The 25,383-nt window shown below is 45.6% G+C and overlaps 1 protein-coding gene across 1 annotated transcript in view; it reads left to right on the top strand.

Moving 5' to 3' along the window:
* c1ql3a (complement component 1, q subcomponent-like 3a) overlaps nucleotides 1-8,613 on the top strand; it is a gene marked incomplete at its 3' end in the record, with an annotated part of 12,718 nt that extends 4,105 nt beyond the window's left edge. The window contains exon 2 of the mRNA XM_083935824.1: nucleotides 8,434-8,613. Coding sequence (XP_083791950.1) covers nucleotides 8,434-8,613 — 180 coding nt within the window. The remainder of the gene's footprint in view (nucleotides 1-8,433) is intronic.
* Nucleotides 8,614-25,383: the final 16,770 nt, after the last annotated feature.

The raw sequence follows: 25,383 nt of genomic DNA, 5'->3' as shown, positions 1-25,383 counted from the left end.
CACACACACACATGCTCAAACAGGACCTATACACATGCAATTAATGGAGAGATGTCAGAGCGAGGGGGCTGCCAGTGGATCGGCGAGCAGTTTAGGGTTCGGTGCCTTGCACAACAGCACCCTGGCAGTGAACTGGCACCTCTCCAGCCACCAGTCCACGCTCCATGCATGGTCCACACAGGGACTCGAGCCGGCGACCCTCTGGTTGCCTGCCGAGTCACCTATGGACTGAGCTTCTGCCCCTAAACTGACAAAAGCAGTTAATCCGGTCTGAGCTGAAATGCATCATGTTTGCATCTTTGCACCAAAAGAAATACGTGAATCTAAACATAAATATTTACCAAAGTCGCCCGTACGCTTTCTTTCTGGTAATATTTACAGTTCATTTGTTGTTTTTGTGTAATATTGTTTTGTAAACGCAGTAAGGGAATATGTGCGGTCAGCACAGTCGAGGTTCTCTCTGAGGTTTCTCGAAGTGTAGCTCATTAAACACAAAGGAGAACATTTTATTTTTTAATAAAGTGCAAAAAGAACCAAATAATAGAAGTAAATAATGAACTATAATAACAGGCAGGGTTCGTACGGGTGCTTGAAATCATTTTTAATGTTAATTTAGCATTTTCAAGGTTTGAAAAGTGCTTTGATTTTGGATAAAGTGCTTAAAAATGCTTTAAAATTGTATTTTTATTGCATTTCTGTCACAACAAAAAGCTTTAGAATAGGAATTTTATTTAATTTCTTATCCTTCTGGTGTTACAAACCCAGTTTTAGTTGTTTTTAGCACGATAACGTCTCTTTTCATGGGATAAAAATGCTGAAATAATCATTTTTAATATGCATTTGTGGAAATATGTAATTTATCACGTCTCTGAGGTGCTGCAAAAGCTTGAAAATGGACCTTAAAAGTGTTGAAACTGCTCGAATTTGACCTTTGAAGACGTGCAGGAACGCTGAATATGTAATAATAATAATAATAATAATAATAATAATAATAACACTAAAGCCTGGGGTGTAGGCCCTTTGTCTGTGTGTTTCCCTCCCAGTGTCCTGCTCCCTGTGTCTCTGCAGTGATCAGGCTGTCAGCAGCAGATCTAATCCGCGGGGCGAACCAGTGTTGCGGCGTCGCTCCACCGAGCAGATCCCTCCTGCCTGTCAGCCGGCTGCTGTCACGCCGCTGCAGACCAAACATGTCTGGGATTAAACCCGCGGAGCCGCACACCGTGACAAATCAGATGCTGCCTCAGACACGTTTCAATTAGGGCCGACGCTGCCGAGACTCACATCTCAGCGCCACTCGTCTGCAGTCAGGAGCCATTACGACACAACCTGTAAAACACGACCACACTTCAATTAACTTTACTGTAATAATTAGAAGCAAATGACGCTAAAGTCGTGATTCTGCGTGTTTCTAGTGCAGCGATGGACTTCGTTCTCGGTTGCATTGGTTCTTATAAATGATTCATAGAGAAGAAACGAAGGGACGGGGAAGCGTCCACTGGAGGATTGTGTCTCGCTTGTTTTTGGAAAAGTGCATCACGGCGTCCCCAAAATGCTGCATTCAGATGGACATTTTTAATATCGTCTGGGTACATGTGACAGTCAAGTCACCGCAAACGGAAACATCGATCCTGTAGGGGACCGGGGCGACGGATGAGGTTTAACGTGAGGCTGTTTTATAAAGGTGTAAATGTTTACATCATCATAATAATAGCAATAATAATAGATACACTAGTGTCAGTTCAGATTGATTCTAATAAGTCAGGGATTATTGGCGTCTTTTGGCATCTGGATGGATGAGGAGCTCAGCCTGAGAGCGCCGGCTGCCAGACGAAGGTGAAGCTGAACGGCCTTTGATTTCCCCTGATTCTGTAAACGGGCCGTCTTTGTTCTGTCCTCTGCACGCCGGCTCCATCAACCTCCTCCAAACCTGCAGCAAATAAAGACCAACGCGATTAATCATGTCCCAACAAAACAAGTACTAGCAAATTTTAGATCCATGATAACATGAGTAAAGATACATCAGGGGCAGGATGCAGCGTATAAGTTAAAGAATCTGTGAAAACGTATATAATATACATACAACCAGAGGAGTGAGATGACCTTCAGTCAGACCGAGGTACAATAAGACTAAAGACACGGAGGAATAGAAACTTTCCCTTCATTCCAGGGATGATGGAGGGATAAGGAGCTGTTTCTCGGCATTGGTGAACGAGTGTAAGCGACATGGTTAAAGGTTGAATCTGTAGAATGAGCAGAACACTATCCATCGCCATCTAGTGTCTCAATATTGTAGTCGCAACAACAAAAAATAAGTCCAGCAGTGGGGTTGCCAGGTTGGTCAGACCCGGCCCAGTAGCTCCAGGAGACCGGAGTCTGTTTGAGCCTGTTTGAATCCGTCCCCTCGGGCAAATCACGCCATAAAAACAAGGATTAGAGGAGTTTGACTGACAGTTAGCGTTAGCCGTTAGCGTTAGCCATTCCAGCTAAGTGCAGATGAAAGTGATGTTAGCATCAAGGAGCAGCGTAGCCATGTGGGCGTGCGTTTGAATGGCATTCCTCTCCTTTCTCTCAGTCCATGGAGTGAATGCTTGTTTGCTATGTTTGTTTTTTTTGACTACGCGCACCTAGAGCGTGTTGTTTAAAAATCCACAGTGCCTGTATCATCCTGCCCACTCAGCACAGTTCACAGTTCGTGCACACGCCACAGATTCCCCCTCCCCGCTCGCGCATGTTACAATATCACAGGCACACGCCTCAAGCTAGGCATACGCTACATGACGTTAGCAGTTGCTATCTATGAGTAAGTTAGCCAGCCTACCTTTAGTAGCGTGTACTCCATGCTGTTTATTGATGAGAGAAGAGACGAGCGCGTTCACAGGGATCTGGTGCACGCGCACTGACGAGCACTCGATTTGAGGGAGGGGAGGAGCTCGGTCTCTTTGTTCTCTGGATCCTTCTGTTGAATATGGACCGGGCTCCTGAAATTGGGCCTTTGATCCGTAAATTCGCGTTAAACACAAAGGGAAAATCTCCTTTACCCACATGTTGTTTCCTTTCTGAGCTTTGCCTCCACGCTGTTAGCACGTCACACGCTTCAGTCATCTGATTGGTTGATTTGGCCCGTATGTTGGTGATAGACAGATGGTTTATCCAATCAGAAACCAGGATTTTCACCCCTTCCCAAAAGATCTTTAATCCAGAGTTCAGATGGATCTGCTGAGACAATGGGAACCAATCCATCCAAAATTGTATGTCGTCCACAGGCTCAATTGTGTCTTCAGTCGACTTGTGCTCTTTCTCAATAGTCCACGGTTCAAGAAATCATCTGTGCATGTGATGGAGGAAAGCATCAGTGCATAAAGGGGGCGTGGCCTCAATACCCCTGTAGTAAGCAGTGTCCTATGTGCATGTGATGGAGGAATAGCAGAGATTTTCTCAGTGTATTTACATGAAATCTGGTTGTTTTAGTCAGGATTTTGCTAAACTATATAAGGTTTTTTCCCGTTAATTCCCATGGAAAGTTTCCAACTTTGAAAATTCCCGGAGTTTCCCAACCCTACTGTATCTACACGCTGTCTGTAGCCGGTCCACAGGAGATAGATCTGGAGCAGGCGTTTTGATTAAAAAGCGCTGCCCATAAATCCAGATGTTCGGTCCTGACAGCTGTCAAAACGGCCGCGCCGTGATCCGTCATAATGATCTGCCATAACACTTCCCAACGCAGTGTTGTGTGAGTGAGCTGCTGAGCCGCAAAACGTGTGTAACAACAGTGGTCAGTTTGAGTTATGTGTAGGACGGCGAGCAGCGGTGCGTTGTGGTGTCTGATTCAGTGACATTGTGCAGGTGAAACATCTCCAAACTGCCGCCGTTTGGTGAAAACAGACCGCACGAACGTCCTCTCTGGGTGGATATTACAGAAAATGTGGAGCTATTCTGCTGTCAAATCTTAACTGCATAGGTTGTATGGTATAATGAAAATAAACGTGTCAAATAAATAAATACTGCTTTATGAGAAGGGCTACACGGCGAGAAGGTCTCAGGTTCGAATCCCGGCTGGGGCCCTTCTGTGTGGAGTTTGCATGTTGTCCCCGTGTCTGCGTGGGTGTTCTCCGGGTTCTCCGGTTTCCTCCCACAGTCTTTAGACGTGCAGGTGTTCGGTTCATTGATGACTCTAAATCACCCGTAGGTGTGAATGGTTGTCTGTCTCTGTTTGTCTCTATGTGTCCTGTGATAGACTGGCGTCCTGTCCAGGGTGGACCCCGCCTCACGCCCGATGTCAGCTGGGATCGGCTCCAGCACCCCGCGACCCCGACAGGGACAAGCGGTTGAAGATGAATTAATGCTTTATAAGAGTTGATCGGGTCTCATGCTGATAATGCAGCTCTGTACGATGGACGCATCAAAGACACTCCTGCACCTCTGATCAGTAACCTGGATAACTTTAGAGTCATACAGGGTACGAATAAGCAGCTTATGTTCATATCGTCACATCCTGAACATCAAAACCAGGAGAACATTAAACCTTTATATTGTGTTAAGGTCAAATTTGACCCGTTTCCAAGTTTAGATGTGTAAAATGTTCCATTTACTACAATATTTTTCAGTATTTTAGTAAATGTAAAGGTCTAAAGTGGCGTTTTGGGTCAAATTTGACCCGGCAAAGAATACTGGCTGTTGCAGAAATTGTTAGTTGCTCTGTGGATCAAATTTGACACACACACACACACACACACACACACTGTACAAACACACACACACACACACCGCCGTGGAGTGTTGTCTTTCATGTTACTTGTACATAAGTTGAGGTTGTGAATCATACGAGCCACCTTAAATCAAACTATTCTGTATTTCTCACTTTGAGAAAGAGCAGTGAGCTGCTGTAACACAGGCGATCACAGGGTGACTGTGGCTCAGTTGGTAGAGCGAGTCGGCCAATGTCTGAAAGGTTGGTGGTTCGATCCCCACCCTGCCCTACTTGTGTCATGGTCGTTGTGTCCTTGGGCGAGACACTTCACCCACCTTACCTCATGTGAATGTGTCTGACTGCCGTATGTTTGAGGAGGTGGTCGGAGGGGCCGTAGGCGCTGATTGGCTGCTACTACGTAGTTCACCACCCCCATCTGTGCTAATGTATCTCCTAAATCCCTCTAGGGTCTTTTTTTTGTAATGGACACACGGCGAGTGAACGGCCATTTGAGAGGGCGTGGCCTGTTGCTTTCCGAGCGTACACATTTTACCCCCGATGTGAAAACAGATGCACCACAATAATCCGCCCCTGTGAACTGCGCGCTCATAGATAAATCATTTTCATAATAACTTCCATTCAACACCCAATTATGCACATTTATAAATAATTGTTGCAAAAGCGGCTCGTGTGACCCTTTAACAATCTGCCAGGATGATTGGGGTCGGGAGCGTTCAGGGAAGGTGAAGGTGAAGTAACAATCCTGATTAACAGGAACAAACACTGACTGTTGGGAGGGGACGGGATGTGAACCGGCTCCCTGTTGGGTGCACAACACAACCTTACCGTCTGTATATGTTTAGTCTCGTCTGATTCATTTTCCAAGTTGAGTTGTTGTCTGCTGACGTGTGTTTCTCCCCGTTTATACTTCAGCTAAAATACGGTTAGCTGCTAACAATGTACTGTATATAAAAATACAATTATTCTTACCATGTACCTAGTATGAAAAATGTACAGAGTAAAACATGGACACCAACCTTGACAGCAACGCAGGTGTCGTTTCCACCCTGTGAGTCTGTATGTGTGTTATCATGGTCAAATGTGGTCCTGGCACAGAAGAGGTTCTAAGTACTTTGTCTGTCCATCTTTCTGTCTGTGGCAAGATTCTGTCACTGTGATAGCGTCACAACCGTGTAAATACACCTGTGGTCATGAAAGCTGGCTCAGGACCCAAAGAACCAGGTCGCGGGTACAAGCGGCCGAAATGTGTTTCCTCAGGAGGGGGGCTGGAGTCTCCCTTAGAGAGAGGGGGAGAAGTTCAGCATCCGTGAGGAACTCGGAGCAGAGCCGCTGCTCCTTTGCGTTGAAAGGAGCCAGTTGAGGTGGTTCAGGATCATCTAGTAAGGATGAACCCTGGGCGCCTCCCTAGTCCTGGTCCTGGTCCTGGGTCTTCCCTGAGGCCTCAGGGAAGACCCAGGACCAGGTGGAGAGATTAGATCTCCACACTGGCCTGGGAACGCCTCAGGATCCCCCAGTTAGAGCTGGTTAATGTGGCCCGGGAAAGGGAAGTTTGGGTCGCATCGCGATGACGTCATCAATGCGTGTGACGCGTTACGGCGTGATGACGTATAGGCAGCAAGAAGCATTCTCCGAGGCCCAGGTAGTATGAGTACAAAAGGGCCTGGAGGGGGGGGACAAGGACCCTATAGCCCGGGGCGTGGTGCGGAGGGACAGTGTGAGTCCGCCCTAAGAGAAATTTAATGCCAATAACAACCTAACTAAGGGTAAGTCCTAACTGTAAGCTTTATCAAAGAGGAAAGTTTCACTTTTAAATATGGGGACATTGTCTGCCTCCAGAACTGCACTTGGGAGTTGGTTCCACAGGAGAGGAGCTTGGTAGCTGAAGGCTCACACACCTTCCTCCCTCCCTCCCTCTCTCTCTCTCTCTCTCTCTCTCTCTCTGCATCTCCCTGTCACCACTGTCAGCGGACGCTCATAAAGCTGTTCTCACAGGGAAAGAACTGAACCGCTCCGCTCTGCCGTTACCAAAGCTGCCACACATGTAGGGTTTGTGTGCGGGGCGTTTTGATTTACTCTTGTATTCATTTCGGGGGTATTGGGTATTTTGCCTTTATTGATAGTGACAGCAGTGACACACACAGGAAGTATGGGGATGAGAGAGGGGTAAGGCATGCAGCAAAGGTCCCCAGACAGATCCTGGGGATGTTACAGTTCTACACCGTGTCTTATAAAGCTCCTAAGAATGAATTGTAATGTCTTTATATTTTTCTCCAGCACCACCATCGTGTCAGAGTATCTGTATTTCTCGTACACACAACTATCAACACGTAATAGCAGACGGGGAGACATTCACTGAGCCCATTTAAGCTCCTCAGAGGATAAACCTGCTCTGTTTTTGTTATTACTCCGCCTTCCCTCTTGTGACACCTTCAGGGTAAAACTGTCAGGATATTGATTACCTCACCTTGTCGGTCTCCGGTGGACCCCTTCAGTCTCATACTACTATCAATCAGGGTTTTGACTGCATGCATAGCTCCGCTCTCAGTCTATGTAGTTGCGTACATCTGTCAGAGAGCTGAATGACTGAAAAAGGGGGATGAATACCAAAGGGGTCCAGTGTAGACCAGGGCCCGGCCAGTTTGGGATTTGTGAGGCCTGATAATGATTATATAGAGGGGGGGGGGGATTCACCAGTTACCTATATGGCTGTCGATATAGTGAATTGTATCCCTCATTTTGTATTATGATGGTGTGGTGGTTAGCACTGTCGCCTCACAGCAAGAGGGTTCCTGGTTCGAATACCAGCTGGGGCCCTTCTGTGTGGAGTTTGCATGTTGTCCCCGTGTCTGCGTGGGTTTTCTCCGGGTTCTCCGGTTTCCTCCCACAGTCCAAAGACGTGCAGGTGTTCGGTTCATTGAGGACTCTAAATCACCCGTAGGTGTGAATGGTTGTCTGTCTCTGGTCGTCTCTATGTGTCCTGTGATAGACTGGCGTCCTGTCCAGGGTGGACCCCGCCTCACACCCGATGTCAGCTGGGATTGAAGGTTGAAGATGAATGAATGATGTATCAGACCAGAGTGAGAGGCAGGGCTGCTGTAGAGCTAAAGTACCTACGCGCTTTTAAAAGAATTCCTTTTTATCTGTAACGTAACATAAAATACAGATAATCAGCCAAATGCTGAATATCGGCCCCCGATAATGTAGTGAACATTTGAGCTTGAATGAAAATCAAATGTTGAATTGAAAAACTTCTCTATTCTTCCTGAAATCAGCGATGGTGCCGGAGAATTTTACGCCCCATGTTACATTGTCAATCAATTCTTGAAATGAACAATGGCGGTGCGTCTGGTTTTCCAGGGTATTTAAACCATAGGCCGTCGGGTCCGTTCTCTCAACGTGATCCAGTCGTCCTCGCCTACGGGAGTCTCCATCTTGTCAGACTTTGACTCCGCCTCATTTCCTCTTACCAAAAAAGGACATGTATGTGACGTCGGGGGGAGGGGCGTACGTCCATCTGGCTGACGTTTACCTCCGAGGAGAAGTGAGGGCCAGAGGCTAGCTGTCACTCAAGAGGCCACGCCCCTAATTATTCATAAACTTTAACCTCCAATAAAGATAAAAACTAGCTGGTCCCTGGTTCTTGTGATTTTGATTTATACATGACTGTACGTGTGTGTGTGTGTTTGTGTGCGTGTGTGTGTTTGTGTGTGTGCGCCCTCCTGCAGGTTCGTGCCAGTGCCATAGCCCAGGATGCCGATCAAAACTATGACTATGCCAGCAACAGTGCGGTGCTGCATCTGGAGCCCGGAGACGAGGTCTACATCAAACTGGACGGAGGCAAAGCTCACGGAGGCAACAACAACAAGTACAGCACCTTCTCTGGATTCATCATCTACGCCGACTAGACAGCAACGCATCGCCCTCTCCCTCTACGAATACGATGCTAAGACTTTCTCTTTTAAACGTGTGTGGACAAACCAATATAAATCAGCTTCACGACGCGCTTTTTTAAGTTTCTACATTCAACATCGCTGTCCTAAGTGCGAGTGACTTTGGACAGTAACAAGAACGGAGCGGTGGAGTTGTCAAGCAACTGCGGGATCGAACCGTACCCTCTCCAGGTGCGAGTGATGGCGGTGAAGGAGTTTGATGCGCGTGTGCGTTGGGGGGAGGGTTGACTGTCATTGACTACATACAACAGCCTTCTGTTCTTATTTGAGTTAATGGTCCGAGACGTTTACAGATGCAGCATTAAGAGGAAAGAGTTACGCGGAGGTGGTGCGTCGTCATCACCCCTGATTCTGATTGGACCACATGCTGCCTGTCAACCAATCACGGTGTCTGTAGAAGGAAGTGGGTAGATCTAAAAACTGACTGTGGGATGATTGTGTGCAATACCTAGTATAATAAACTATATAAATGGTGATAATCAATGAGAAAGCCCTCAGTCAGCGTGTGTTTTCTTCCTGTTTTCAAGTGCACTTCACTGTCAGTAGATTATAATCCCCATTATAAACATAATTACCTCTTTTATGGAATAGTCCTTAATATAATAATTATTTTTAATATTGTAATTAAACACCACTATATGTGTTACACAATATGTTTATGTCCTCGTGTTTTAATGTAATTGCAATCATGATCTAACGACGCTGTGGTTCCTCGCCGTTGCTTGGCAGCAAAACTTCCACTAAAGTAAATTATTTTATAAATGTTTCTGCAGATATAAAGTTTTTTGTACCCAGGAGGAACGTGATCCATGCCGAGCTTTACAGAATTTGGTAAAAATATCTGAAAACAGGATCTAATGGCGGAGGCCCCTGAGGAGTTCTTCCTGATGTCTGCCGTGCTGCGTTCAAGGACTCAGCAGGCTCTGAATCTCGTACTTCGGCTCCAGTACACTGAGAAGATGATGAAATCCTGTATAATCAACAACTGACAATGGCAAGTGATGTACTGGGTAAGAGCGTCCATTGGGTGTCTCTGGACATTTTGTCTGTATGCCGCTGCTAGCTAGCATTAGCAAACTTCTTGAACTCTGCGTCACGTTGGTTCTTTAGATGCAGTTTAGCAGGGCATAATTTGCACTCTGCTCTACTTTTGTCATCGTCCCTTATCTTAAAATGTCTCCAATCTGCTGACATTGCTCCTCCTCCACTTGGCTGGAGGCTCAACTGATGACAGGTTAATGTCACATCGCCGTAAAGTGGTATCGGGTGCGGTTGTATCTGAGTAGTATTACGATTACGAGCACATGAACACAGTATTGGGGCCGATACCAGTGGGTGCATCGCTGGCTTAGACCAGACACTGCAGACTGTTCAGGTACAGGAACTATGAAACACTCTCCTGTGACTGGGATATGTTAATAACACCAACTAGCTGGCGTCCACATGATCACGTCCAGATATTTTCCTCTCATACGTAATCCAGGTGGTGTCTGTAGCCAAAGCCAAAGCAAAAGGACTTTTTTCATGATGCAGATTTCTGATAATAGCTCTTTTTTTAACCCACACTTCACACTAACTTCATTATCTGGACCCCCTCGTTTCTGTTTGGCCTCCGCTCATTAAACACAATCTCCAGTTTGTCCAAGAACATCATGCAATCTGAACCGGTGCTGTTCGGACTTGTGCTTTTCCAATTAAATCTTGTTCCACCGCGGCTTTCCACTGAGATCATTAACAGTTTCACAGTTTTAGTTTTAACTCAGTTTAGACTTTTTGCTTTTTTAGGACGCTGGGGTTCAAATATAAACCATGTTTTATTATTTGATAAATGCAGGTTTATGGTTAAGATGTTGTTTGTTGGCAGCAACACAATATATGTATTGTAACGTCTCACCTTTGTCTCACCTTTCTTCATTATCGGAACGCAACAGTTACTGTCGGCCGTAACTACGCCAAAAATAAATGATAACAGTGTTGAGCTTGTCTCGCAGCGGGTTTTCTCCGGGTTCTCCGGTTTCCTCCCACAGTCCAAAGACGTGCAGGTGTACGGTTCATTGATGACTCTAAGAGCGTGATCATACTGTCCTTTTGGCCGCGGCCAAAACCGTTTTTTCAGCTAAAGTCTAGTACCTTTAAGTAGTGTGAGCGCACCCGCTCCGCGCTCAACTGGGGCCAGCTGGGCCGCCACGGCCCGCTTGAAAGAGGTGGGCTTTAGCGGAGCCGTTTGCACATGTACGAGCACGAGCGTGCGCACGTGTACGAGCACGAGCCCTACGGCAGTAGCGTTATGTCCGCCTGTTTGGACATGTAAAAAGAAGGAGGGACCATGCGCGGACATTTAACAACAACAACAATGGCGGTGAAAGGTTCACGTTGGTGTGATGCGGAGGTGGAGTGTTTACTGCAGATTTGGTCGGATGAAAATATTCAAAAACAGTCGACAAGACGCACAAAAACTCAGAGGTCTATGGAGAGATTTGTAAACAAAGCCACACACACACGATCAATGTGTGTGACGTGTTACGGCTTGAAGGCGTATGGACAGCAAGAAGCATTGGCCGGCCCTGGCAGTGTGAGTACAAACGGGGTTGGGGCGCGGGGGGGAGAGGGAGGGGGGACAAGTACCCTAAAGTCCGGGTCGTGGTCCGGGAGGACAGTGTGATCACGCCCTTAATCACCCGTAGGTGTGAATGGTTGTCTGTCTCTGTTCGTCTCTGGCGTCCTGTCCAGGGTGGACCCCGCCTCACGCTCGATGTCAGCTGGGATCGGCTCGACAGGGACAAGCGGCTGAAGATGAATGGATGAATGAACGTTTCTATTTACATTTTACACAGCAACTCTTTGGAAATGAGGTTGTATATTGATATGGCAGTAGGGATTTTTGATTAGCTTGGTATTGCATGCACCACTAAAAGGTCTAGGCCATGGTCGTCAAACTGATCCAGTAAAGGGCCGTGTGGCTGCAGGTTTTCATTCCAACCAATCAAAAACACACCCGACTCGACTTACTCAATCACCTGAACTGTCTTCACACAGTTGATTTGTTGGACCAGGTGTGTTTCTGATTGGTTGGAATGAAAACCTGCAGCCACAGCGACTCTTTGGTCTAGGCTTTAGGCTGCGTCACATGCAGAGCAGCCGGATTTAGGCCTTTAATGAGTTCAGGTGTGCTCTGTGAGGTTGAGGCCAAATCCCGCCCCCTTAGCACTGGGCAGGAAGGATGATCTTCTACAGTGTATCATAATGATTATATTAGTAATTATAATAATGACAGTAAAGGCACAGGTCACACATAGTGACAGCACAGACAGGAGAAACACCTCAGCTGGCTTTGTTAGGCACAGACAGCAGCTGAGGGATTGGGAAGCACAAAATATCACTTATTAATTATTATAGATATTATTGTTTGTACATTGATAGGCAACTTAACTCTTCTTAATTGCTCTTACTGATAAGATAAAGCTCAATATCACCGGTAAAGTAGAGTTGGTCTGGTGGTTCTGTTCGCCACGGCAAAGGTTAGGCTGGAGGGACGGGGGAGCTGATTCTCATGTGGGCCACTCCTGGAGCTCGTGGGTATTCTCTGGTTTTCTGAGATGCGACCGGTCCCACGGGACGACTGGGCTAGAGACGATCTGTCCGTCTGTGTGTGTTTCTGTCTGTGTGTGTGTGTCTCTCTCTCCATCAGCAGGCAGCAGGGTGGAAACACTTGGCTGGGTGTGATGGATCCTCCAGCCAACGCTGTCATCCTCCAGGTTCATAGTTTGTCGACTGACTTTCTTTATTTCAGAATCGGTTGGATGTCGGTCTTCAGTAGTTCTGTGTGGCCGGGGGAGTCAGTCGATGGCGGCCACTGGCCCGTTCACCCACCCGGCAAAAGGGCAGCGAGCAACTAAGAGGAAGAAGGCGGATCTTTGGTCTTCTTTAGTGGTCTTTATCGCTCACGGGTCAGGAAGGAAGGGCCCTAAGCAGAGTGTGGACGAGGCGTGCAGTTAACATTGTTACGGACACTGTAAATTGTTGGAACTTATACTTTGTGTTTGAAACCGCGTGTTCTTCTGCACGGTTCGGCCTTTCGTCCACACGTAACCACAGTTGTTGCTCCTGACACTGGAGTTTTTTGTAACCAGAGTCCAGGGTCAAGTTTCAGTCATGCGTGTACAGGAAAACCGAGGACAACGGCAATTTCTTGTCGGCATTGTTCGACGGCACACTGTGCGACGGTGAGTTGTATCCATGGAGACGTGCGGAGCGCTCTAGACGTGACCAGCTAACGGAGGCGGATTTCGCGGTTTCATGTGGACGGAGATATTTTTCATCACACCGATGGTGTGGACGGGAAGTTTTTTTTAATCGAGGGGGGCTCACTTTATATCTTTTTACCGTAACTTACTTCTTAAGAAGAAGAAGAATTACTGTATTTATCCCGCAACAGGGAAATTCAATTTTTTCACTCTTATTATTCACACACACACACACACACACACACACACACACACACACACACACACACACACACACACACACACACACACACACACACACACACGACCTGTATACATGCAATTGAGGAGAGATGTCAGAGCGAGGGGCCTGCCAGTGGATCAGCGCCCCGAGGATTTGGGGGTTCGGTGCCTTGCTCAACAGCACCTCGGCAGTGCCCAGGAGATGAACTAGCACTTCTCCAGCCACCAGTCCACGCTCCATACATGACCCACACAGGGACTTAAACCAGCGACCCTACGGTTCCCAGCAAAGTCACCTATGGACTGAGCTACTGCCGCCCCAAATATAGTAATATAGCCTGCTTGTTGTTAATTGTACTTGTTTTAAATGTATTAGTTTTTAGTGCATTATGTAAAGTGTCTTTGGGTACCTTTGAAAAGCACTATATAAATAAAATGTATTATTATTATTATGATTATCACATCTCTCCTTTATACTGTTTGTTTTTTCAAGCATTTAAACAGGAATTTTCATTTTTCACAGGTCTGAAACATCTCAAGATAAATATATATATATATATATACATATATATATATATATATATATATGTATTGGTCTAATTTGGAGATGTGTCAGACATATACCCGTCTAACTCTTTAGGGCCCAGGCAAGGAGGGAGAAAACTTGCCATAACAGCTTCACCGAGTTTTTAAATTAAATTGCAAATGTAATAACGCGCAACACGTGGTGAAGGGCAGTGAAGGAGACTGCTGAAGACAATGTTCACACCTCTGGTAGCGCTCCAGATGGAGGCTGGGGCCCGGCTGACAGCACATCAGCACATCGGCACATCGGCCTGCTTAAAGTCCAACGTCTCATTGCGCTGAAAATGCAGCCCATCCCCCTGCCAACACCTGACATCCCCCAGAACACGGGCTTATAATATCGGAGCTGCTGAGAAACACCAGGAGAAGACTCAAGGCGAGTCTCTGCTGAACCCGTAAACATGGAGCAGGTTGTCATGTATCGCTGACTCACGGACACACACACAGTTTCACCAACACGATCATGGATTGGACATTCACATGTGCATGTTGTTTGAACAAACACTGCTTTTTATTAAACATCTGATTAAAATGATGGAGTCTGTGTTTCCTGTTGGCCTCTTCTTTAATAAAGGCACTATGACACTCGACTGGACTAGCTTCTGTCTTCCTCACCTCTACCTTTCCTATTTCCTCGGGATAAGCACAGGTTGAATCATTAACATATGTTTTCATACATATCTAATTTGCATACGGCACTGTAGAGTCCTCCAACAACTCCTCGTGGGTAAGAACAAGACAGAGTTGTGCATGTGTCATCGATGACACGTAGGGTCCTTTTCATTGCGTTAAATCAAAGCCACCAAATAGAAGTCGACTTTAATACCAATATCTCAATTCAATTCAATTTATTTACAATGTCAAATCATAACAAGTTATCCCAAGACACTTCACATATAGAGTAGGTAAAGACCACACTCTATGACTTACTGTATTTGTGATTTACATAGACCCAATAATTCCCCCATGAGTAGCAATCTTGTGCACACAGTGGCGTTGAAAACCTTCACTATAACAGGCAGGAACGAACAGACCCAGCTCTGTGCAGGACGGACATCTGTCTGCACCGGTTGGGGAGGAAGAAAAGGAGAGAGAGAGAGAGAAAAGACAGACAGACAGTCCCAGAGACCAAACCTCCTCTGTGGTAGTCCCTGCTACAGTAGGTGTCTCCAGGACCACATTTTGCACATCAGCTCAGGGATCACACTGGTTTCTTCCCGGTCACTAGCTCCTTTCTCACGCCAACACTGCTGTTTGCACAACACCAGCCTAAATAAAGGCATTGTAACCAATTTTGAGATTGAGTTTGATCACACACACTTTGACTGATTAAATGCTCTCACACTGTGAGACCGTTATAGAGAACCGTAGTGCACCCTATGCAGTACAGTGTTACTGAGACTGTCTTTCCAGAGGATACGCATCACCTAACACCCTCTCTGTCTAACTCACAGGCTCACCTCTCTCTCCATCTTTGACCCCTCTGTCTGTCTCTGTCACAGTCACACCATAAAGCTCTCTCGCTCTCTCTCTCTCTCTCTCTCTCTCTCTCTCTCTCTATCCCCCTCACTTACCTGTCTGCTTTCTCCACGTTGCAGTAACAAGCTGCTGCCGAGAGTAAGTCAAGATCATTAATGTAATACTTTAAACTTTAAACTCATATGACTTATAATTTGGTTGAGGTTTAGGGTTTATAGTGGTTAGCACTGTCGCTTCACAGCAAGAAGGTTACAGGTTCGAATCCCGGCTGGGGCCCTTCTGTGCGGAGTTTGCATGTTCTCCCCGTGTCTGCGTGGGTTTTTTCTCCGGGTACTCCGGTTTCCTCCCACAGTCCAAAGACGTGCAGGTGTTCGGTTCATTGATGACTCTAAATCACCCGTAGGTGTGAATGGTTGTCTGTCTCTGTTCGTCTCTATGTGTCCTGTGATAGACTGGCGTCCTGTCCAGGGTGTACCCCGCCTCACGCAGATGTCAGCTGGGATCGGCTCCAGCCCCCTGCGACCCCGGTTGCAGCGGTTGAAGATGAATGAATGAATGAATGAATAATAGGCAGTAGTCATAAATAGCTGCAACGCCTCCTCCTCGACCACTGCCTCAAGGAAAACGAGCATTAATATGACTGGGACGAGTGGATTCATTTAGGCTTATACAACATATTCTTCAGGACACAGCCAGGTTTCATTACATTAATATGCTGTAAAGCTGCATTAGTAAACGATATCAAATAATTCACACATGTTAAAAGTCCACATTTTATCCTCCAATTTCGTTGCAGTGTTGCAGAGTTGGTGTTCATTTGTGTCAGGTTTTCCTGTAAAGCTCCTGTTCTGTTAACTTTTATCATTATGTCACTGCTAGTCAAGTTCGGCAGGGGACGAGATAAATTTACCGTGTCCAATATTGTCTTTGTACGTACACACCAACTCAATATTAACTTGAGTGACTTCCTGATGCAGTAATCAGGTGATTTTGAGTTCATCCTAAAAGCATCAGGATCATTTAGTTGTTTTGCGATTGAAGGAAAGTAAGTGTTTGTAACGAGACTAAACGACCGTGTGACGTCGGCAAAGAGCTCAGTATTGACAGTGAACCTGTGACTTAGTCTATTTCTGTGTCTCTGTGTGATGCATGGACCGAATATCCACCGTAGACTTCACTAGCCTGGATTTCAGCCTCTGTGTCCCAGAAAGCCGCCTGCTGGCTCCGTCTGTCAGCCGGATAAATAACGGCGACATGAAGAAAGACATTATCAGTGCTTCTTCTTTCCACTTGGCACAGCTGTAAGGATGTACCTTCAATCAGACCATTTTACACACATTTATTCCAAAATTGGTAAAGTGTGGTGGGGAATGTTCCCACAGTAAGTGAACGCATCAGGTGTAGGGTTAGTGAACCAGCCCCCGGCCTGACTGCTCCCTTATCCAATCCCCTAATCAGGGCCAGGTTATATAACACAGGTATATGAATCATATTAACTGCTAGGATAAGCAATATTTTTGGCTAACTTTGGCTGTTTTAGCTTCCTTGCTAGTGCCTTCAGCCTTGTAGACTCTCATACCATGGTGGTAAGTAGGGCCCAGACAACTTTGATTCTTATTGATTTGATACTATATTCTCCACCTGCTGCTGTTGTGCCCTGTTTTGCCTTATTTTTAGTCATAATTTGTAGCCATATTAACACTTGTAGGTGCGTCGGGGCAGGCAGGCTGAACTTCCAAGTACACGGCATCACACTCTTGTTGTCAGATTGCAACTAAAATTGTACGTTTTGTTTTTCCTGACTGGATGATGGTCATCCAGAGTGACAACTAAGTCTTTTCTCTGCAGGGAAAGTAACTTGAGGTTATGAATATAACCAGTGTTCCCTGAGGGAGGGAAAGGAGGTGCAACACTTAAGTATGAGGATTGCTTTCCCTTAAGACTAACCTGCAAGACAACTATCAATGCACCTGTCAGGGCCAATGAGCCTGTTGCAGGCAGGGGATGGGGGCTGACTTGTGTTGTATCTCGTTTCCCTCCCTCAGGGAACATTGTTCATGTTCATAACCTCCAGCTTCCTTTCAGTCGGTACACTCGGTACAACACATAAGTATGGGGATGTATCACCACACCCCGAGACACCCCTGCAGCAAGACTGAGAACTTGCAGCACTGACAGCAGTAACTGTGATATGTGCTACATCAGGTTCCTGCAGAGAGCACAGACTCAGAGTGACACCCTGAGCTGTCACTTCCAGGCAATAAAATATCATGAATGTGCGAGGAGAAGCCCTGCTCACGGCTGAACAGACTTTCTCCACTGAAACTCCATGAAAAAGGGACCAAGACGCAGCCATGCTCTTGATGGATTGAGCGTGCACCCCACTGGGAACCTGTGCGCCTTTACAGGTATAAGAGATACCGTAGGAGGTCTCTGCGCACAGGGAGGCACCAGGGTCTGGTCTGGATTAATGCAGCCGGGGGGAACACATACAGTAGTGTGTGCGGCCACTCACGTGCTGGTGCTGACGTGCTGGTTCTGACGTGCTAACCCGAGTGGCATACTCGTCCAGTAGCAAGAAAAACATATGACAAAATGATGGATGTGAATGATGGATACACTTTTGACACCACAATGCCTCTGAATAGCAGAGGGCGCTTCTTGAATTGGAGCCTATAACCATGGACTACATTTCCCATGATCCACTGAGAAGCCGTGCAACATGCTCAGCCAAGCGGCCTCTTTTGCGGCAGAGCATTGTCACGCATTTTCTTGCTTAGCGTTAGCAAGAATTGGGTGACCACATCCTCAGCCATGCTTTTTGCCTGGGCTACAGCCGCTGGGAGTCGGAAATTTGGTGGACCTCATCTAACAACATTCTCCTTTTTTCGCCAAGGCCTCGTGTAGGTCCTGTAATTTCTAGGTAGGTTTTTATTTTATTGGAGGTTAAAGTTTATGAATAATTAGGGGTGTGGCCTCTTGAGTCACAGCTAGCCTCTAGCCCTCACCTCTCCTCTGAGGTAAACGTCAGCCAGATGGACGTACGCCCCTCCCCCCAACGTCACATATGTCCCCTTTTTTGGTAAGAGGGCAAGATGGCGACTCCCATAGACGAGTACGATTGGATCCAGTTGAGAGAACGGACCCCAACGGGTATGCTACGTCCATTTTTTATCCAGTCTATGTGACACACTCAATAGTTAGACTGTTTATAGGAGGTGAAGTGGGTCATTAGCAGTGTGAACCTGCACATATTCAGTTGAACTCAAGGCTTTGGATCCAGTCTCTGTAAAGACGTTTGCTATTTCACTTCACTGCTGAATTGGATAAAACCGACCTATTGATGATAAAAATGTGACGCAGTTATCAGGAGGAGACCCCCATGCGACATTACTCAGGAGCAGAGGGGTAAAGGACCCCCCCATTTGGAGGAAAGGAGATCGAAAATCAATCCCTCGCTTCCCTTTAAGTGCTATTATTTTCTGAGGAAATCTGTTATGTTGACACTTTGCTTAGTGCACGCGGCCAATAAGAGACTAGGAGTCCAACGGCGACTCATGCGCCCCATCCAGTCACAGTGAGGAAGAGTGGGTTAGGGATAGGCGTGAGACTATATCTACATTTCATGTCACGATTATCCAAAATATTAATGGTTTACGATATCATCCCGATAATCTTCAAAATATACTTAAAACTCTTACAACCCCAGTTCACATGAAATTGGGACGTTGTGTAAAACGTAAATACAAACAGAATACAATGATGTGCTTATACTTTTCAACCTGTAAGACAAGATATCTAATGTTCAAACTGATGAGCTTTATTGTCTTTTGCAAATATTCACTCATTTTGAATTTGATGCCTGCGTCTTGTCGACTGTTTTTGAATCTTTTCATCGACCAAATCTGCAGTAAACACTCCACCTCCGCATCACATCAACGTGAACCTTTCGCCGCCATTGTTGTTATATGTCTGCGCATGGTCCCTCCTTCTTTTTTCTATGTCCCAACAGGCGCACAGGAAATGACCTCAGAACCGCCGTAGGCCTCGTGCTCGTACACGTGCGCACGCTTGTGCTCGTACATGTGCAAACGTGCTTTACAAAAGCCCACCTCTCCCAAACGAGCCGTGGACGGCAAGCGTACCGCTCCTAGACGTGGTACGGTTGCACTCACACTGGTCAAACGAACTACACTTTAGCCGTGGAACCTGCTCGGGCACGGTACGGATGGACAGTGTGAGTGCGCTCTAAGTGAAATAACAGACTACACTCGGATCCCTGACCAATCACAGCTTTCCATCTTTCACAACTTGCGTGATTTGGTATGGAAGGAGGTGCTGGAGCCCATTTCAGCCCCCTCGCTCTGACATCTCTCCATTAATTGCATGTATATATATAGGCCTGGGATTAATAAAGTAATTCTTCTTCTTCTTAACCTAATAACACAGTAATTAGTAAAAAAAACAGGTTTTAATGATCACAGCAAACTCAGATTCTGTTGATACATTAATGACCGATAAGATGTTCTAGTGCATACAAAGGCATTTCCTGTGTACTGTATATAAAAGTGGTAAGTAAGCGTTCATGCAGGATGAGATGTTCATACTAAGAACTACACTGTGTTATAGTTGGTTTAACCCTCCTGTTCTCCTAAGGGTCAATTTGACCCCATTTAATGCTTAACATCTCTAAATAATGTCATTTTTTTGTTTTATATTTATGACTTTTCCTCATTTTATGGGGACGACTCATAAAAAACCTAAAATTGTCATTATTATATATATTTTTTTATTGTTCTTATCGTACATGTACTCGTCGCATCGGTGTTCCTTTGGGTCAGTTTGATAATCTGGATGATTTAATCATTATTATTATCGTTTATTTTACAATTCAAATATTATATGAGGTCAAATTCATGCTGCTGTCCTTGATAACGGACGTTACTTTCATTCCAGATGTTACAAATAACACAAAATAGCACTTAAAATAACAGACTTACCTTAAAACACACACACAGAAACCCCCCCATGCAGTTTAAGATCAGTGATATTTTTCATTTAGTTAAATAAATACATAAAGTACCCGACTTCACTTGAGTCACACATTGATTCTGATCATTTTCCAGATGTTTAAATTGCTACGGTCAAATTGACCCTTAGAATAAATGGTGTTAGTCAAATTTGAGGGCAACAGGAGGGTTAAATACCACAATGATAGCCAGTCTTCTGTGTCCAGATCACGTACAACTCGCCTTTTTTTTAAAAGTGCATCTGACAAACAACAAAACCCACACGAAACACAAAACTTCCGGAAATTGTTAAGACTGCAAAACAAGTGCTGGCTCCTCTCAGAGGGAGTTAAAAGGTATCTGCTCCTTCATTTAAAAACCCTTTGTTGTTGTGACACAAAAGCCCAGCTTGTTTTTTAGTGACCTCCGAGACTCCGGAGCAGAGAAAGACAATCCTGCTTAAGCTGAGAGGGCTCGGGGAGGGTTTAGAAAACAGGCTGGGGACCGGAGGGGTCGCAGATGGGATCTCAGATGGGATAATTACCATGTGTCCCAAATCCTGCCTGACTCTCTCCTCTAATCCAGACAGCAGGAGAAAACACTGAGGAAAGTCCAATTAGCTTCTGAACTTCCCTTTCTGTTTAACCTTCCCTTCTCTCTCGCTGCGTCGGTCAGAATCAGCGCTGAACACCGCAGCTCTTTGAATGGTGATGCGTTCACTTAGTGCTGTAGTACTGAAGTTCATGTGAATGGGGATGGTGATGGTGATGGTTTGCTTCGGTAAAGTGAAGGCGCTACTTAGGCTCCGTTCAAACTGCAGTTACAAGTGACCTGGATCGCTCATTTGTGACCCATGGCTTTTGACAGCCGGGTCGCATTTAATGCCACTTTGACGTCATTCTGACCCGCGCTACACTGGTTTGTAAATGAACGACAAATAAAGTTCATTGGAAAAAATAAAGTGTGCTACAGACAGGAGCCAGGAACAGGATCAAAACAAACATGGAGGACAGCAGTGAAGCAGGCGGCCGGTGAAGGGAGAGGGAAGGTTTAGACCTCATTAGTGTTTGGGGTGACACTTTGATGCAAGCTGGACTATCTCCTAAACCGGTTGTCGTTGCCATATTCGCTTCCGTAAACACTGTTGTTAGAAGGACCATTTCATGTGTCCTTAGTAGAAATAAAGCCAGTCAAAATACAATCGTTCAAGGTTCATGGGTCAGTTGTTGTTATTGTACACGCAGGGGTACCCAATGTGTCCCTTTAAGTTGTACCAAGATGCATTGAATCTTGACATTTTCTAATCTAAATCAGGCCAAATGTGCTACTGAATCGGATACGTATCAGATTTTTTGTTTAATGTGATCGTAATCTGAGCAGCCAGGTTGCATTTAATGCCACTTTGACGTCATTCTGACCCGCATCTGCTGCACTGGTTTGTAAATGAACGACAAATAAAGGACAGCAGTGAAGCAGGCGAGTTTGCATGTTCTCCCCGTGTCTGTGTGGGTTTTCTCTGGGTTCTCCGGTTTCCTCCCACAGTCCAAAGACGTGCAGGTGTTCGGTTCATTGATGACTCTAAATCACCCGTAGGTGTGAATGGTTGTCTGTCTCTGTTCGTCTCTACGTGTCCTGTGATAGACTGGCGTCCTGTCCAGGGTGGACCCCGCCTCACGCCCGATGTCAGCTGGGATCGGCTCCAGCCCCCCCACGACCCCAACAGGGACAATCGTTCAAGGTTCATGGGTCAGTTGTTGTTATTGTACAACGCGGGGGTACCCAACGTGGTGCCAGGTGTTGTCCCTCTACGCTCAACTACCTTTCATGGAGGAGGATTTATCGTCTGTATTCAACTGTGTTTTGTGAACCTGCTGGTATTTCAGTGCTCCTTTCCTTAAATAGATATGTTGCTGATTTAAATCCAGCTCTTTCTCACGGCAGTGTGTGCACATGAACGGTGTTTGGCTTTCCTCCAAAAACACCCAATTTAGGCGCGGTCGACAAAGGTCAAAGCAAGGAGTGGCCAGTTCTGTGGTTGCTGCATTTCTTACATACAGTACAGACCAAAAGTTTGGACACACCTTCTCAGTCAAAGAGTTTCCTTTATTATGAAAACTGTAGATGCACTTGGGGACACTTTCAAAGTTTCAAAGTTTTCCCAATTTTTCGGACTGATTGACCTTCATTTCTTAAAGAAATGACGGCCGCTCGCTTTTTTTTACTTAACTCCTTTTCCTGGGGCGGTAGTAGCTCAGTCCATAGGTGACTGGGCTGGGAACCGGAGGGTCGCTGGTTTGAGTCCCTGTGTGGAACATGAATGGAGTGTGGACTGGTGGCTGGGGAGGTGCCAGTTCATCTCCTGGGTGCTGTTGAGCAAGGCACCGAACCCCCAACTGCTCTGGGCGCCGGTCACTGGCAGCCCCCTCGCTCTGACATCTCTCCATTAGTTGCATGTATATAGGTCGTGCATGTGTGTGTATTTCGGGCCTGTGTGTGTGTGTAACATGAAAAATAAAATTGAATTTCTCCATTTGCGGGACTAATAAAGGAATTCTTCTTCTTCTGCCATAATACAAATTCTAACAGACTCTTCAGTGGGACTATCAGCTGTGGCTCCACCTGACTTCTGATGGTCTCAACCCCATTTCTAAGACAGGGCCCACCAGGGCTGTGGCTTGGTGACAGAGTGGGTCGTCCTCTGTTCGAGAGATTGGTGGTTCGATCCCCACCTCCCCCCAGTCCACATGCCGTGCTGCGCATGGGTATGTAAATTTGGTGTGAATGGTTAGATTAGATTAGATGATATGTAGATGTCCACTGCCATCAGTGTGAATGAATGGGTGAATGTGACAAACACTGTGAAGTGCCTTGAGTAGTCAGAAGACAAGAAAGGCGCTATATAAGTACAAGACCATTTACATCTGTGGAGTGGAAACCATTTCAGGTGACGACCTCTTGAGTGTGTGCAAAGCAGTGATCAGAGCCAAAGGTGAGGAAACATAAAAGGCGTGTTTCAGTTGTTTTACACTTTTTTGTTAACTACATATTTCCGCATGTGTTCATTCATAGTTGTGATGCCTTCAGTGTAAATGGTAAATGGACTTGTACTTATAAAGCACCTTTCTAGTCTGACTAATCAAGGCGCTTCACAGTGTTTGTGACATTCACCCATTCACACTGATGGTAGTGGACATCTACAGACCATCTAATCTAATCTAACCATTCACACCACATTTACACACCCATGCGCAGCACGGGGAGCAATTCAGGCTTCAGTGTCTTGCCCGAGGACACTTCGACATGTTTGAATCAGTGTGAATCTACAACGTCAGTAGTCATGAAAAGAAAGGAAACTCATTGAATGAGAAGGTGTGTCCAAACTTTTGGTCTGTAGTGTAATTCCTCAGCTCTGCATTGATAATGGGACAAAACCCAAACTGTAATGTGCAGGTGTGAAGGTGGAGATGATCCAGTTTACAACGTGATAGATGTACATTTGAGGAGCTCTTTTCCAAAACGCTATAAATCCATTTTAATAGTTTTCAGGAAAATGACATTTTTTACCCAGACCCACACATTTGGTTAATATTCAATGTATCTCGTCAAAATTTTTATGGCTCAGTCTGAACGTGTCGAACGGACGGACGACACAAAAAACTCTCCCGCGTCAGAGCGCCGCCATGTTGGATCGCATAGAACGCTCGCTGAGTTCTGATTGGTCGAGAGGACGTATCGCGTTCAGGCTAAACATAGGTTTGGCGCTGGTCGCGGTTTGGAAAGGAACTGCATCTTGAGACCATTTTAAACAGGGACTCTCTCAACTTTTAACTTTTTGAGTCGCTCTGTTTTCTTTGTGGTCATTTTGAGTCGTTTGTAGTCGCTATTTGTTTGGTTTTGGTCGTTTGTAATGACTTTGGGTCAAATTGTGGTCATTTTACAACTATTTACGGTCATTCTACATGTATTTAAAGTCATTTTACAACTATTTACGGTCATTCTACATGTCCTTGTAGTCATTTTGCATACTTTTGTGAGAGTTTTGCATCCACTTTGAGTTATTTTGCACTTTTATCTGTGTTTTTACGTCAATTTTTAGTTGATTTGCATTTATTTGTGGTCAATTTCAGTCATTTTTAGTTGGTATTTGTTTGGTTTTGGTTGTTTAGTGTCATTTTGGAAAGGAACTGCATCTTGAGGACCATTTTAAACAAGGAAATAAAGCGATTTGGCGTGAAACACTGATGAAGCAGTGAAAAGGTTCTGTATAAAGCAAAGTGGCATGAAAAACTCATTTTTTTAAAAGATTTGGCTTTTATCTCGTTTTGTAAAAGAGCTCTTCATTTGAACTACCTCACACCGCCTCAACAGAAGGGCCTTTCTGTCCCTCTGAGACACACTTTGAAAATGCACATGAATCTGGTCTAAGGGTTTCAAGTGGTGGTCCACATTCTTTCTTTCTGTGATGGATGATGTGCTGCTAACAATAGGCCTGCCTCGGTGTGTATTGTTGTGTGTAACCGGGAGTCCATGAGAAACAAACAAACCTTAGTGGGGCAGCATCCAGGAGTCTGTGTAATGAGGCCACTGAGTCCCTCGCCGGGTCACTGTACAAAATCCGTCTAGAGGAAATAAAAGGGAACTGAATGGTAGTGGCTGTTAACTCTGAATCAAAGACTCCCAATAAAAACCTCATGAAGTTAATATTTATTTCACAAATGCAAAAATCACAATCCTTTGTGTTTAATATCACTCGGGTTGTTGGGATTAAGCAGTTAAGCATTTTCTCCTTCTTTATACTATACTATATTACTATACTACTATATTTCAGGGAAATATTCTACTTTTTACTCCACTACATTTATTTGGTTTACTTACTCACTGGACCAGGACCAGGACCAGGACCAGGACCAGGACCAGGACCAGGCTGGAACTGGTCCATCTAACTGGTGTGAGATCCAGGTATTTAACCTCTCACAGGCCGATGATGTCACGAACCCTTTTGTGCTCCAAGTGCCAACGACCGTCGTTAGAGTGGCAGTCGTTGGTGGGAAGTTGGTTTCGACTTCGTTAGTGCTTTATTGAGTCTGAACGACAGTCGTTGGGGTCACCGGACCACTCCCAGCCTGGTCCTGGTCCTGGTCCTGGTCCAGTCACAGCTCTGGTCCTGGTCCTGGTCCTGGTCCTGG

The sequence above is a fragment of the Echiichthys vipera genome, assembly GCF_963691815.1.
Source record: "Echiichthys vipera genome assembly, chromosome: 21".
Lineage (NCBI taxonomy): Eukaryota > Metazoa > Chordata > Actinopteri > Perciformes > Trachinidae > Echiichthys > Echiichthys vipera.
The sequence above is the reverse complement of the archived record's forward strand: the minus strand, read 5'-3'. Positions and strand labels throughout refer to the sequence as shown.